This window comes from Amphiura filiformis, chromosome 1 (genome assembly GCF_039555335.1).
Source record: "Amphiura filiformis chromosome 1, Afil_fr2py, whole genome shotgun sequence".
In the NCBI taxonomy this organism is placed as follows: Eukaryota; Metazoa; Echinodermata; class Ophiuroidea; order Amphilepidida; family Amphiuridae; genus Amphiura; species Amphiura filiformis.
This window is the reverse complement of record NC_092628.1, coordinates 77,724,888-77,742,089: the sequence shown is the minus strand read 5'-3', so window position 1 is coordinate 77,742,089 and position 17,202 is coordinate 77,724,888. Positions and strand designations below refer to the sequence as shown.

The window sequence follows — 17,202 nt, the reverse complement described above, 5'->3', positions numbered from 1 at the left end:
GATAGTCCACTTGGCCCCTTAACATGTATACACTAAATGGAACATGAAATATTATAAAACCCTAAGAAACTATACGTAACTTTGGTGTATACATGTTGAGGAGCCAAGTGGACTTACGGTCTTCTTGCACTCAATTGGTCTTTAATTGCATTTTCGTTTTAAAGTGAGCAATAAGATTAATCGGGCATAACTTTTAAGCTCCAGCAAAAATAGAAGAAAAAAACAAAAATGTTCCTTATCGTTTATTCTCTAAATTCCATTATTCCTGTTTCCGTATAAATTCCAGCCCAGCATTCACCAAGTACCTGCCTGACTCCAAGGTAGAGATTCACAATGATGGGACGGTGTATTGGTTCTACCTAGCACTTTTTACCAGTCGTTGTGCCGTATACGTTAAATGGTTTCCCTTTGATACGCAAGTTTGCATAATGTCTTTCACGTCTTGGACATACAGTGGAAAGGAGCTGGACTTATCTCCTGATTTGTCAAAGGATGGAGCTCAAAATAAGTCAGTACATAATTTAATCTTTAGATCATCTTATAATTACATTTCACTTTTAAATTACTTGCACTAATTATAAACAATTAACTTTACCTGATTCCGTATTTTCGTTACAGTTAAGGTGAGCCCAATGTTATGCTTGTGGGCGTGTGGGGTTGTGGTCTGTAAACGGGGATGTTTGCGCGGGTGTGGTGCATCGGGTGGTGCATTTCTTGTGCTTATTCAAAAATTTGAAAATAGACTTGTCCTTAGAGTATATTTCATTACGAGCCGTAATGACTCAAGGTCAAAATCACCTTTCCCAAATTCACACGAATGCGCTACAATAATACACTGTTTGATTAAGTAAACAATATCTTTAATTAAAAGTAAAATAAAATATGCTTGGTACATGAACAATAAATGCACATACAATATAATCACTCTTTTTAATTATCACTACTTAACCGGCAGTCTTCTTCTTTATTTTCTGCTGGACCACTGATGTATCCTCGTTCACTTGTTCTGCGAAAATCTATTCTTCTATGATTACCATACTATACTTTGATCAGCTCGTAATTGGCGGGAAATATTAGGCTTTTACCACTACGCCGAAAAATAGACCCACATTAAGAGTGATATAGCTGACCTGTCTGGTCTATATCGTGTTTGTTAAATAAAGTAGGCAAAGTATAGGACTTTAATTAATAATAACTTTCGACGAGTTGTCACAAGACAATTCTCAAAAGAAAATATATTGATATTAATTCGCGTTGTTATAAGACCCGCCGATTACGAACTAATCAAACTGTAATTCTTTTGTTTTGTCCTCATCTTAATAGTTCAAAAAAATCAAGTTGATATGCCGGAATATATCTGCTTTTATTATTCTAGGTATCCTCTTGTATAATCTTTTGTTCCTTGATGTAATTTGTACAGCTTCTTTTCCTTTCATTTGTACCTCCATTACCTACTTTATACATGTATAATTATATACAGACCGTGCAGACATTAATAATTACTCATTTTCCACAGCTATTTATTCGATGGAGTTTGGGACTTGGTAGATATAGGTGTTAAGAAAAAAACGGTCAACTACGCCTGCTGTGAAAATAATTTCTATATTTTGGATTATCGTCTGGTCTTTAAGCGTCAACCCACATTCTATATCAACTATATGGTTGTTCCTGTCATATTACTCTCTGGTTTATCAGTGATTGTGTTCTTTCTCCCGCCTGATATGCCGAGCAAACTACCATTTTCTATTACGAATTTGTTAGCTTTGGCTGTTTTTGAGCAATTGGTAGCTGAAATCATCCCACCTGCAGCCACGAATAGCCCAGTAATCGGTGAGTGAAATCAATCAAATAGTAGCACTAAACAGCAGATAAGAAATGCGATCATCAAATGTCTTTAAAGACATTTGATGATCGCACAATTTCTTATCAAGTATTAAAATACTTGCTTATCATCTATCGGAATTTGCAACGATTTATAAGCTCCCTCACGGCGACAAAATGTGATAAACGACCACACCAAACACACGACATGTAATTTAATGTTTTAAACCTAAACGCATGCCTATTCTTTCTTTGCAATTGAAGTTGCTTCGTGTAAATAATTAAAGTTCATTTCTATGATTCTTAATAATTACAGAGGTTTTATTGTCCCTTTTGTGCTTTCAGATTTATATTTTCAAATAATGATCATTATGGTGAGTTTATCAGTTCTTGCTACGGTGACAGTAGTAAACATAAGTAACAGATCACGTGAAGCTATCCCTGGCTGGTTGGAAACGTTGGTGTTAAAGTTTTTGTCGCGAGTTGTCTGCTTACACAAAATAGCCGAACAAGTTCAACAGTCTAAAAAGGTTCAGACGGATGTAAAAGATGAAGACCGTGTTTACTTGCAAGAGATATCGCTGGCTGAAAAGTGGCGAGTGATCGCTGTGATAGTATCACGATGTTTTGCCGTATTATTTGCAGTTATTATGATTACTTGCACCACCTTGATTTTTGTGTATATTAGGGTGAAAAGTGAACTAGTCTTTGATGAAGCATTGGACGAAGCGAAGCAAAAATGGTTACAAGATACTTACTTAATTTACTAATTATTTTTTCTTAATTATGAAAAGTCATGAAAGTGTAGAATATTCTTCTTTGTCAATCTAAAACAACAAAATTAACTCCTATTCGATTACCCCCATATGCATATAAAAAACATTTACACAAATAAGGTCTTATCTTTTGAACAGTTATGATAATTTATCACTTCTCTATCAACAACAAAACATTTTCCTAATATATCTACCATTTACACATCATGAAATGGTTTAAATGTGAGAAATTTGCATATTTCAACCATTTTAAGGCCACATTTTGCCCTAAAAATAACCCATCCATAAACTTGTCAAATATTTGCTCTGATTTCTTTTATTATTTGTAGAAACACGACAGTGTATATAAAACTGCATGAAAATACGATATTGATGTACTCATATACTTCAAAAATGTAAATCAAAATTTGTTTTCATCATATTTGGCGATGGCCTCATTCATTATTCATGAACTAATTTGAATGAAATTTACATAATTAATTATTAAACTTGTTTTTCTAAAAGCTTACAGTCCAAGCTTACCAATGGTTTGCCACTTAATGGTTTTTACCCAACCGATAACACTGCAACGCAGTAGTTAATATGATACCTCCACATCACTCGAATATACCACTTTCGTATGGGTTACAGTGTCCCCGTGAATTGTGAAAGTTTTGAAGCTGAACAAGAGCAATACTGATTTTGCTTGTACATAGACGTTGATGCAGTTGTAGTTGAGTTGGAAGAAAGTGCTAGGGTACACCCTGGGAAATCAACTTCTAATCTGTGTCTCCGTCTGTAGATTAGAAAAATATGTAGACAACGATAAGTTATGTTTTAAAAAAATTCAAAAATTAGGGGTTATCGTGTCGGGCACGTAAACCTGGGATCACAACATCTTTATTCAAAAGTTGCAAATCAAAACGCGAGCGAAATTGCTAAGCGTGATCAAGCTTGCTTGGCCCCTGCCGACTATTCCATGTGCCGGTACAATGCGCGGTGTATTCAATTGTTAATTTGCAACGCATACTGGTATCAATCTTTGTCAAACTACACCAGGCACAAAAAGAAACTCGTCAGTTATATTCATCCTTGTTGTTCAATAACTTGATACTTTTGGATTATTCTGAAATATACATTTTGTTAACATAACAACGATGCGTTCCCATTGAAAATCGTTGAAAATGCAACTTTTGATTTTGGGGTTTGAGGCTTTGAAGGCAAATATCTTGGTCAATTCTTGTTCGTTTTTCACGAACAGGGTGTCAAATGAGAAAGCAAAGTCCAATTAACAAAATGTTGATTTCAGAATAATCCAAAATTATCAAGTTTTTGAACAGCAAGGATGAATATAACTGACGAGTTTCTTTTTGTGCCTGGTGTAGAGTATTTGGTAGGAAATTTGGTATCAAATTGGAGCTAACAAGATTATGCACACGACATTAGTAATCAAATTGCCATAACAAGAGCAGGTTTTGGTGTAGGATGGGTTACATAAGTGCGGACTTTCTTTATTTGAGGTATTTATTTCAGTATATTAATATTTTAAATTTTACACGTATGAAAATACAATTTAAATGAAATGAAATTGCCAAAAGGTGTCGGCAATAACATTGCTTACGGTACATTGTGCACATACTGTGCGAGTCTTTTCAAGAGAAAATCGAATATTAATAATTTTGTTTATAGTGCTCGTTCTCTCCACAGATATAATGTATGTGATAGGGAAGTAATTAGACGCCTCTGTAAACTGGTCACCAATCTAGCTTTTCAATAATTAGCGTTGATGAGTTTCTTTTTCATGTCTAATGATGCATATGGGGCATGTCAGTGTTTACATTGGCTGGCATGCTTATTATTCCAGCAAGTGCAGGGATTGCTTTTATTTATTATTTATTTATGTATTTATTTATTTATTTATTTATTTATTTATTTATTTATTTATTTATTTATTTATTTATTTATTTATTTATTTATTTATTTATTTATTTATTTATTTATTCAATTATTCATTCATCTTTGCGGATCAACTAGTTCTCTTTTACAGATATTCTTATGGGAATTATATTTTAAGTTAAGTTGGTGTATAATGCGCTTTAAAAATGAAAAAGAGGGTCATAACAAAATCCTCTTTAGGGGAAACCTAAGCATGATTAGTTTCAAAAAATTAAAAAAATATCTATTTTGACCCATTTTGCCAATTTTGTTTTCTTTTAATTACAAATTTTGCATAATTTTAAGAGACTTAGTAAATGTCGTAATGTGATAATTTTGAGAGAACAAAATATAAAATGTGGTTCATGCATGCATGCATCAGGTACGTAATCACCCTATTAATTCGTATTATTCTCTTTAATTTGTATTATTATCATTTGTTCTTGTGCACAGATTAGTAATAAATATGTTTAAGTTCATGCTCGAATCGTACTTTGTTCTCAAAATTACAAAAAAAAAGTTTTTATTTCTAGAAGGTTAAAATTATTGTTGTAGCAGAAATATGGTTTTTATCAATCTCATCATCCATAAATTCGTCTACATTTACATAATCATGTATCAAACTGAAAATTATAATCTATGGAGTGGACTTACCATTTGAACTGGCGACAGTTACACATTCATGGTTTCTAAACGCTTTTTGAATCACTTGTCATTTTGAGTCATTTTAAACCTTAATTTGCAGAATTTTACTCATAAGCACTCATCCGATTGACTTAAATTTTTGAATGAAAGTTGACAGTAAATTTATCTGATAAAGAGAAATTTCGACATTTTTTTGCCTACTTTTTGGAAACGACGCATTTGCGTTAATGTACATAATTTTCAAAATTGTGCGCATCGGAAGCCCACCTATCGAAATGAAATCTTGATTTTTTTGCGTCATAGGATTTTAGAACACGTATTCATTCAAGTTTATGCAAAACAAGAAACCAACCAAAAGTGAGCAACGTCATCCTTAAAATTCCAATATGGTCAGTAGCTACGGTTGGAGAGTGCCAGACAATACTCAAAAGTCGTGAGAGATAATCTTTTATTATCATTTATGATGTGTGGCGTTATCGCATTTATGAACGGTATTGTAATATGGTATGTGGATGAGGCACATCGTCCACGCCAGGCAAAGAATTATTATGTACAGGCATCAAAGCATGTGTCTGCTGAGAGAAGCTTCTATTAAAAAACAAGCTTATAGAGCTTATACTCTTGCACTCCGCGCTCGGTGAGCGATTGGTTAAAAACCTATCATTGGCTATAAACCAATCGCTAATAGCTCATCGATGTAATTAATCCAGCTATGAATTTATTTATTTTTTCAAAATAAACAGGCTAAACCTATAATTGTCACTGTATTGTCAAAGATTGAGTCTTTCAATGGCCTGTGTAGAATACTAAATAAATTGATTTTATTCCTATAATGAAAATAGACTACATGTAGTGATATGATGGTGTAAGTTCTTTTGATATGATTATATACTCAAACCCTTAAATATTTACCGTTATTCTTTCTATTTGTACAAAAAGTTTGTAAGATTTGCAGTTGAATATATGCATGTGTTGAAAGAATATGATAAGCGTTACTGTGCGTATTGAAAACCCAACCTGCATCTTGAAAACAAACACTGACGAAAATCGAATTTTCTTGAGTTGGCAACGTTAAAGAGGATAATGAGCATACGCAGATTGTAAAAATGGCAACGCTGCATTCGTAATGGGGAAGAAGCGTGTATTTTTGTGGTAATCGGTGGTGTGTTAAGCGTGAGTCGATCGGCATATCTCGAATAAACTCGCCATTCGTGGATTCGTGGATTCGCCCTACTATCATGGCAATTTCTGACACGAAGATATGATATGTGTGAGGCCATGCCGCTGCCGACTGATGCCGCAGAGCGGCAGGTGAAAGCTAATGGTTTCAAACAGAAGTAGAACTTTCCACACACCCCACCCTTGGGACACTAGACAACGAGCACATCAGTTGCAAGAAACACCGGGGTCGAGTTCGACATACTTCAACTACAGGAAGTTCGTCTATTCTCCTTGGCCTGGTGGACACAGACTGCAGGTTTGTGTGGTGGACATCGGCGGACGAGGCAGGTGACGCTCAGGTTTGGAACGAGTCAGACCTCAAGGACGCAGTCCCACCGGCGAAGTGTCAATCCCTCAACCTGACCCCCTGCCAAAGGGCAATGAGGAACGGTATCCCTTATTTCTTCATTGGTGAGTAGAAGCATTATTTGGAGGACATAAGCACTGCACAGTAATGCACGTGTCCACTCACCTGGAATGACACTGTGGTTGGCATATTCCCTGTATTAATTGAATAACAAAATTATTACACATTCCAAATTGTAATATTTTATCAAAAACAACACTTAGAAAGTAAATATTCAACGACGGAATCGTTTACAATATAATCACAAAGTTGAACAAAATGATCTTCAGACTATTGTCAGATGGGATATGGCATGGTTTTTCCATGGAGGTGGTTTTTCATTCTTTCTTTCTATTGGATAGAAAATAGGTTGGCTTTGGAGCAAAGCTATGTTAGGGTTAACTGAGCCTATATTGAGTTTCGATAGGGGTTCGAACCCGAGACCACTCGCATGCCAACCACTGGTTCGGCGACACCTTGCCACGGGTCTAGGGCTTCGCTGGCCAGCGAAACCGTGCCTATATATCACTTAGGGCGATTGCGTCATCACACCACGGGGGATGCACGCACAAATAGCGCATATATCAAGTAGTATTTTGTAGTACTCAGGCGTGTAAGGGTTAAGATCTTGATACCTACTTGCACTTTTGCTCCATGCCATGTTTAATGGAAGAAGTGCACCAAAAATAAATAGTTTTTAAACTAAACATGCTAGAAAATAAGAAAAATGAAAAAAAAATCTAATTTGCATATTTAAATGGCGGCCATCTTGGATTATAGGTGTCGGATTTCAAAATAGCACCGGGACGCAACCATAGATGCTAGAGATGTATTTTTAAAGGAAAGATAAAAAAACAGCAAAAAAGTGTGGAATTTTTTGTAAAATGCTTCATTTTTTGGAAAAAAAAGTCCAGAAAACAATAACGCCAAAAAAATCCGATTTTTTTAAATCTGAAATATGTCACGGTGCGTCAAGACGAGAAAAACAAATCAAAATTCTACTTCCACACTTTTTATAAAGAACAAAACACACATTCTGTGACAATTTCATTTAAATCCATCCTTAAATGGCTTCCTGGTACTATTTTGTAGGCGCAAAATGAGAAAAATCCTAGAAACATCTAGAAACACCGTTTTAATTTTTTTATGCAAATTAGATGGCAATTCATTACATGTAACATGCAAGAAAGCAGGCAATTGATTTATTACAATTTATTGTTAAGATAACATGATAATAGCTTATTTGCTTTTTGAGAATTTTGGCAGTAACAATATTATATATCGCCACTTGAAAAATAATAAAATACATAATAAAAAACAATACATTTGATCGCGCAAGATGCTTCGCTTCAAATTGCAGTTTCTTGGGAATCGTAAGTGAGATTTTTGTGGAATAAAATTATGTGAAAGAGAAAAAGTCTGCTCTTTTACCTGGAATGACAATGAAATATGACTATGTTTGTTTTTGCTGCACTTTTTCCCTTAATGTGGAATGACACTTTGTCAATTATAATTGTCATTAATGAAAATTAATGTACTTACGGAGCACAGAATCACCAGATCAGAAAGAAAAAGCAATAATGGAAAAATCAAATGACGGGCACGACCTTAATATTAAAGGCATCATTGCACAAATCCGGCTCTCATTATTTTACGGCGGTAATCAGCATTAATAGTAGCAAACATGGATAGTATTTATAAACGTGTGATTTTCATCTGGAGTATTATTAGTTTGGTTCTCATCCAATGTAAGTATGGCATGAATATTTTCATGTGATTACTTGCTACTTTAATTTGTACCTATTTTGTTAAAGGGGTCGTTAAAAAGAGTAATGGCTGCTTAAATGGCTGCCTAGTTCATCCATTGAGAATATAAAGGAAGCACTGCTATGATTCAGCGTATGTGCAATTAAATGTTTTAAATATGCATGTGCGTTTTTTTTAATATGTTGTTAATTCTTTTGATATAAATCAATTTTCTTATAGTGATATTTTGTTCGTTTATTGATACAATATATGACTGGTGCAATATGTATGGTTCAAATGTTTTAAATAATATTTTCTCTTGTGGTTTTTTTTAGTCATTGCAATTATTATTACATGATAAAACTGCAGCTTGATTCTTTTGCTGTGACATTTGATATCAACTTTGGGTCATTCAATCATAATAGCATACATTCCAGTAGCTAGGAGAAGTGGCAATACTATGAGTGGTAGATGGAGGATTAACAGCACCAGTAAATGACAATAATTATTCTACTACTTTCTAGGTTGCAAAAGTTCACCTCATCGCGCTCTGAGAAACAATTTACTGCAGGATTACGGTGTAAAAATCAGACCAGTAAATCGAACTCAGACTCGAACCAATGTCACATTTCGACCTCTCTTTGTTAATCTAGTTGAAATGGTAAGCGCAGAGTTATTAATTATACATTAAAACCATATTGTAACATTTGCTGAGGGACCCCGTCAATATTATTCGATATGATTGTTAATTAACGTACTTTAATAAACTAACATACCCTGCAAAATCAAGGCTTTGGGTGCTGTATTGGAACAAGAAAATTTTAACACACGATCTGAATATTAGTCCAATGCTCTATACACTGTACGTTGGTCATAACACATCAAAGGAGAAAATTAGCGACATAGACGCTGAAATTAAATAGAGGCGATTTGCTTCGTTTTACCTCATTCGTTCGGCTTAGAATTAAAAGGGGACTACATCTCACAGTTAACACTAACTAAATCTATTTATTATGGATACGTTACCAACTGAAAATAAATATGAATAAGCACAGCAAACAAATCAAATTAATCTAAGAAACAATACTTTGATACAAACAATTAGTTTATATCACCAATATACCATAAGTATTAACTTAAATTTGCCTACCATGGCCACTCGACGTTTACACTTAACACTTGCCTATTCTGGTTCTTCCAGTCATTCAGATAGAGCATGGTAAAATGACAATTCGTCGGCTTCATTCCATAGTGGACCACGCTTAAGGAAAATCGAGTTGTGTAAATCAGACATTCATTATATTTTGTACTTGATATGTAGCAAATTAAATAGATTTTATCCTTTTATAACTTTCAAAAGAAATAAATACATTATTACTATATACATGTAGTTACTTATTATTACTATCAAATTGTAAATAATAAGTACGTCAGTATGGAAAACACTAAAAACACATGTCCCTATAAACCTTACACCGACTCGGCCGCAGTGTAATCTCGATGGCGTTACTTTTACGTCGGCTTATTCCATAGTGGCGTAAGGTGACCGTACGCCACTATGGAATGAAGCAAAGGTGATACGCCATCAGTAAAAAGTGACGTAAGGTGGATACGCCACTATGGAAAACACAAAATTTTGCTTTCTAACCATACGCCACATTTAATTAATCAGTAAATAATTGGCTAATTTTGTCTGCTGAGACTTGGTAAAATGAGTACATCATTAAAATAAAGTCAACGAATTATCGTACTACAAGCTAATTTTTCTATTTTATGAAAGTATGGATCTTTTTTACCAATGTACGGAGTTTGATGAACCTTTTGTGAAATAATCAGGACTGTCACACATGCATGTACCTTCATACCCAAATTAGCTTGTATTATTATTATAGTACCCAATTCCGCGGTTTTTAGAGCACTTTTTGGTCATCTGCTACTGGTCTATTCCTGTGACATCTTTAAAGCCTTAATGTACGATTTCCTTACAATTTATTATTCTATACTCAAAATGCTGAAATGATACTAGTAATAATTGTCGGGAAGGGTTTTTGTCCGTTATTTTGGCCGTTTCATATGCAGTTCTATAGGAGGACATAATTTCTTGAATTATGATTTTATATCGAACTTCACTCTGTTGACCTACAAACACAACCAATGTGGCTGATTCTTTTTATGTGCAAGTTGGGACATTGTGTAAACATTACAAATGTGCCCAACAATCAGGTCTGAAAAAAATTAACCAATTTCATATTATAAGATTATGGCTTTGAGATCGAGAACGTGTCCATGGCAACATAGCTGTCGTGACCTAGCTCAATGTTTTTAAAGACTTGAATCTTTGCATTGCCTTGATTATTAACATATTCCTAATGGTCGCGTTTGATTATTCTGTAAATACGGTATTGCAAAATATCAATATGCATTATACCAGCAAATCTGCGCGCAATACACAATCTTTTTATCACGTCGATTTTGCCTTACTCGTATTTTTACAAGAATTGTTTTTATTGTTTTAACGCACTTTATCTTGGAATTTGCAATGTATTGACATCACGTTTTATGTGTCTTTTGTATAACAATTTGTTTATACGATTTACCGAAGCGTCCCAATTAAAAGTAGCCCACACGCACACACCCCACCCCACCAACCCCTCCACACATCCCTACACTCCTGTGTCTGTTTGCCAGCAACCGTGGACATTATTTATTGCTATAAAAACGATGACGTTTGAATTAACATTTAATAGACAAATTGGGGACCACAATGCCGATTTTTTTCGTGTGTAGGGGTGTGTATGATACACAGTACGAAATACGCCTACCAATTGAGGTCGCTATCTTTAATGCACAATAGCGGACATGAGTCTCAAATGCATTTGGCTGACCTCCTCAAACCGAGGACGCTGCTTATTTGCAGGTAAGTCCACAGTTTAAAGTGTAAAATCTTGTAGGTGTCTCACCCACACAATACCCCCACACCCCCACCACGCACACCCACCCACCCCAACACACACCTTTACTGCAGATATGATAGAAATCCTTGTTAATTTCCTTATTTGGCGGACAAATACCAAAGTTGTCCCACGTCCCCCTACTGTTATCAGCACTCCATTGTCATGCGTGACAAAATTGCATAAAACATCCGCAAATTCAATACAATTGACAAAGGAACGACGCCAAATTTGATTTTGCTTCTATTTGATTTGAAATAAGGTTATTGTCACAAAATGTCCTGGCATTTTAAAAGATAACTAATTATCACTGTTTACTACTTTTCAGGACATCAAAAATCAGCAGTTCACACTTGCATCAGAAGTGAAAACAGTAAGTCTGCATTTGCTAAATCGTCAACGGTGTCCACCTCGAAATGCGACAAATAACATGAATAAAAAAATTACACATTTATTCCTCTGGACAAGCGTTTTTACTAGCTTCTATGTGTACAATTCCATTTCTATTACGTCTTAGGTTTGGAAAGATGAATTTCTAACATGGAACACCACAGAATTTGACGACACTGACACAATATATCTTCCTGCAGAAAGTATTTGGGTGCCAGATATCACATTGTTTGACAGGTATCAGCGTTTTTACTTATCAGTCAGTAGTGTGATTTAAAAGAAATAAGAATTTTTGTAATCTAATCTCATTTAAGTGGCAAATAGTTTTAAACATCAAGAGTTTGTAATTTGTACAGAAGATATCACATAATTATTAACAGAACTGTGGAACCAGAACTGAGAATGGTCCTACCTTTAAGCTTTATGACGTTTTCTAGTAGGCTACAGACTGTAACAGAAAAATAATGTACAGTTGTGTTTCGTTTTAAAGTAAGCAATACAATTAAGCGGGCATAACTTTTGAGCTCGTGCAAAAATATTGGGAAAAAACTAAATGCTCCTAATCGTTTATTCTCTAAATTCCATTTTTTTCCTGCTTCCGTATAAATTCCAGCCCAGCATTCACCAAGTATCTGCCTGACTCCAAGGTAGAGATTCACAGCGATGGGACGGTGTATTGGTTCTACCTAGCGCTTTTTACCAGTCGTTGTGCCGTATACGTTAAATGGTTTCCCTTTGATACACAAGTGTGCATAATGTCTTTCACGTCTTGGACATACAGTGGAAAGGAGCTGGACTTATCTCCTGATTTGTCAAAGGATGGAGCTCAAAATAAGTAAGTACATAATTTATTAAATAATCTTTTAGATCATCTTATAATTACATATCACTTTTACTTGCACTAATTGTAAATTAATGTGGCTTTACCAGATTTATTCGTATTTTCGTTACAGTTAAAATGAGCCCAATTTTGTGTTTATGATTGTGGGCGTATGGGTTTATGGTGTGTAAACGGGGATGTTTGTGCGGGTGTGGTGTATGCCTTGTTCTTATTCAAAAATTCAAAAATAGACTTGTGCTTATTCAATATCAGAGTATATAGACTGACAGATGGAACCATATTGTATACGATATATTGATGTGGGGAACAAGTAAGATACAGACAGAAACCAGAGAGTACAAAAAGCTTCAATCAAACAATATACAAAACCAACGGTTTGAGTAGATATACTGCCCTTCCGTAGGGACACATACGAAAATATAAAAAAAAACACCCAGCAAATACAAAACGTTTTTATAGGTTATATTTTGGAATTTTTGTTTTGGTAAAATATTTTAGTAAGATTAAATGTCGGGTTATATAGGCCCTAAAGGTCAAGAAAACGTTTGAAAACGCATGAAAACACACTACAAAAATATTTTTAAAATATTTTCAAAATATTATTGTAAAAATATTTTGTCAACACTTAAATAACATTATGTTAGAATATTTACAGTAAGTTATCACAAAACGTTTTTGAAGATTAGGGAAATGTTTCATACCCTTTATATAACCCGACATTTAAACGTTTTCTGGCAACCGTTTCTAACCTTAGCGAATGATGTCGAAAATATTTTGTGTTTGCTGGGCAATTAGTTGTGTAATATTGCCAATTCGATCGATTTTCAATACAATGTGCCTCCAGTGGTTTCTAGGGAGAGGTCAAAATACACAGTGGGTCATGAGACAACACCCAAAACCCGCGTAACACAGGAGCGTGCTATTGTGTGTTTAATTTTCAATATAATGGTGACGACTGCATTTTTAAATAGTAATTATGGTAGATCCATTCCCTATCTATTGACCACATGGAATCCTTTTGGAACTGTTTTCAACATTAGTATCATCACACTCGCGTGAAAATCCTGTGTTGACTAGTACGGCGATGTCGACCCCGGAGGTCAAAATCTGGCAAGAACAACCGCTGGTGGCGCATCGTATTATTGAGTCGCGAGAATTATCTGCTGTAATTAGATTTTCTTGTTTGTCACATGATTGTATCTACTAGAAACGTCGGTTGTCTTGTTTGCTTCTCTACCGGTCCCTTGAAGTTCTGGTACTCTTTTATGATTTCAATATTAATTCTTTTGTTTTGTCGTTGGGGCTATTTCCCAAAATCAAGTTGGAATACCGGAATATATCTGCTTTTATATATTCTAGGTATCCTCTTGTATCATCTTTTGTTCCTTGGTGTAATTTATACGACTTCTTTTCCTTTCATAAGCACCTTCATTACATACTATATAACTATATATAGACCGTGTAAACATTAATAACGTTTTACGATCACTCATTTTCCACAGCTATTTATACGATGGAGTTTGGGACTTGGTCGATATAGGTGTCAAGAAAGTAACAGTCAAGTACGCCTGCTGTGAAAATAATTTCTATATTTTGGACTATCGTTTGGTCTTTAAGCGTCAACCCACATTCTATATCAACTATATGGCTGTCCCTGTTATATTACTTTCTGGTTTATCAGTGACTGTGTTCTTTCTCCCACCTGATATGCCAAGCAAACTACCGTTTTCTATTACGAATTTGTTAGCTTTGGCTGTTTTTGAGCAATTGGTAGCTGAAATCATTCCACCTGCTGCCACGAATAGCCCAGTAATCGGTGAGTAAATTCAGTAGCACTAGACAGCAGATTAAGAAATTGTAAGACCATCAAATGTCTTGATGCTCTCTGATCATCTCTCGCAATAACGATTATTATTAGCTCCCTCTCGGCGACAAAATGCGATTAACGACCATACCAAACACACCAGCGCATGTATATCAATGTTTATAACCTAAACGCAGTCATATTCCTTCTGCTTCTTGTGAATTGTAAAATTTAATTTAACTCACATAAATTATATTGTCCCTTTTGTGATTTCAGATTTATATTTCCAAATAATGATCATCATGGTGAGTTTATCAGTTCTTGCTACGGTGACAGTGGTAAATATAAGTAACAGGTCACGTGAAGCTATCCCTGGTTGGTTGGAAACGTTGGTGTTAAAGTTTTTGTCGCGAGTTGTATGTTTATACAAAATGGCCGAACAAGTTCAACAGCCGAATAAGGTTTTAAAAGATGTAAAAGATGTAAAAGATGAAGACCGTGTTCACATGCAAGAGATTTCGCTGGCTGAAAAGTGGCGAGTAATCGCTGTAATAGTATCACGATGTTTTGCAGTACTATTTGCAGTCATTATGGTTACTTGCACCACCTTGATTTTTGTGTATATTAAGGTAAAAAGTGAAATAGACTTTGATAATGCATTGGGCGAAGCGAAGCAAAAATGGTTACGAGATACCTACTTAATTTACTAATTTTTCTTAATTATAAAAAGTGTAGAATATCTATTCTGCCATATCTATCTTAAATATGCATACTGCATAGACTTTCATCATTATCGGCTCACAGCAAAAAGAAAAGGGTATAATGTTTTAATAACATTATAAAAAGATTTTTGAAATCTAGATGCAAAATATCTAACATAATGTTATTAAAGAGTTGGCAAAATATTTTGCTAAAATATTTACCAAAAATATTTTACAATAACATTTTGAAAATGTTGTTGTAATGTTTTTGATATATTAAGACGTTTTAAAAGCTTATTCCTGACCTTTATATAACCCGATATTTAAATGTTATTAAAGCGTTTTGAATAAAACCAAAACGTGTTTAATAACAACACGTCTATAGCGTTTTAAGGTTATTTTTGTGTTTGCTAGGGGATGATCAATTAAGGTTGTAACTACAAAGGTTTTCGTGACTGAGAGAACCCTATTCTTCTACTTGTTGCAGTATAAATAAACGGATTTGCTGCAAAAGCAAACTTGATATTTATATATAGGAAAACAATGTTCTAAAAACATTGTTCCTGGTTGCATCCGCCCTAGTATAGATGTAGGCAACCATAAGCCTTTTTACTTCTTTTTGGTATTGGTAAGATGACTCTGAGTGGAGCTGTGTACTTGTTTATCTTAGCCAATCTGTGGTTCTAATTTTATTGTTTATGTAATTTTAATAAGTCTTATTATGATCACTTGAATATTAATAAATGAAAATTTAAATAAATGAAATTAAAAATATGTTGGAAAAGCAAATTCCTCATTAAGCACCTGTAATTATTTAGATACTAATTGCTTTATCATCGTGGGTTTCTCCAAATGAGTACCATGTAGAACACTTCTTTTTTAATTCAAATGTTGAAAGCATTTCCTTAACATTCAAAGGATTAATGTTAGCATTAAACAGTTTCATTTGTAGGATTATGTCATACAATTGGTGATTATTTGGTAGGCAAATCCAGTAAATCCGCTATGGGGCCCCATAGCACTCTAAGAAACTTACTTTCAAAAGACAAAATTGAACCCAACAAGACTTGTGAAGTTGTATATAACGTGGACTGCAAGGGATGTGACAAAACTTATATCGGTGAAACGGGAAGAGCATTCGGAACTAGATTAAAAGAAAATCAGAGAGACGCAAAGAAAGTAAAGTGCATAAGTTACACCAGAGCCAAAAGAAAAGAATATGTTACATCAGACCATATCGCACAAGAAAACCACGTTATCAACTGGGAGGGGGCAAAGATCACAGACAAAGACTCAAATCGGTTCACTTCACTAGAAGAATCCGCGAAGCCATGTGGATCAGAAGGAAGGGCGACAAAACCATGAATAAAAACTGGATTACACTGCTAAACCAATCAAGAACCTGTGGAAATGAGACTACCAAGTCCATTGGCTGGAAGTGCAGTGAGCCTGGACACCTGTGATCAAGATGGCATAACCGGTCATCGAAAACTCAGAAAGTGAGTACAATTTTACTGGATTTATCTACAAAAAAATCACCAAAAGATTAAGGTTAGGTTTTAGGATTAAGGTTTAAACATAAATTTAGACGAGGGTTAGTATTAGCGTTCAGATTATCGTTATGGTTAAGATCAGAGGTTTTGATGTCAATATTGCGATATGGTCGGTTCAAGTGTTTGGCATTAAGCCACTCATTGAATAACGAAGATTGCTGTTTCTTATACCATTTGTGACAAAAGGGCTCTCAAACAAATTCGGGAAACCTGTCGAACACATCATATATTAAGTAGGCGATTGGGTGCTTCATGCATTCAAGACTTCAATTAGCCCTGTCAGCAAGTATGGAATATTATTCCCCATATCAATTTGTAAGCGCTCTTCAGCAAAGCAAAGTCATAGTTCATTGAATTTACAACCGTATGGCAAAACAGGCGAAATCAGCCACTTTTTGCACAAGATTTGCAATTTAAATAGAATTGTCCATATTGCTAATTCTAATGTAGCTAGTATATAGCCAATATAAGTATGCTCTTTCATTTAATGACA

The 17,202-nt window shown here is 34.7% G+C and overlaps 1 protein-coding gene and 1 long non-coding RNA gene across 2 annotated transcripts; both read left to right on the top strand.

Annotated features, from left to right (window-relative positions):
* The first annotated feature begins 292 nt into the window (after nucleotides 1-292).
* LOC140167006 (uncharacterized) lies at nucleotides 293-2,551 on the top strand. The gene is made up of 3 exons (XR_011860912.1): nucleotides 293-508; nucleotides 1,517-1,830; nucleotides 2,167-2,551. It is a non-coding gene; the product is annotated as an uncharacterized lncRNA (long non-coding RNA).
* Nucleotides 2,552-8,407: 5,856 nt separating this feature from the next.
* LOC140163126 (neuronal acetylcholine receptor subunit alpha-9-like) lies at nucleotides 8,408-14,475 on the top strand. The gene is made up of 6 exons (XM_072186505.1): nucleotides 8,408-8,471; nucleotides 8,994-9,130; nucleotides 11,749-11,793; nucleotides 11,938-12,047; nucleotides 12,424-12,645; nucleotides 14,154-14,475. The coding sequence occupies exons 1-6, from the start codon at nucleotides 8,408-8,410 to the stop codon at nucleotides 14,473-14,475; spliced, it is 900 nt and encodes a 299-aa protein (XP_072042606.1).
* The last annotated feature ends 2,727 nt before the right edge of the window (nucleotides 14,476-17,202 follow it).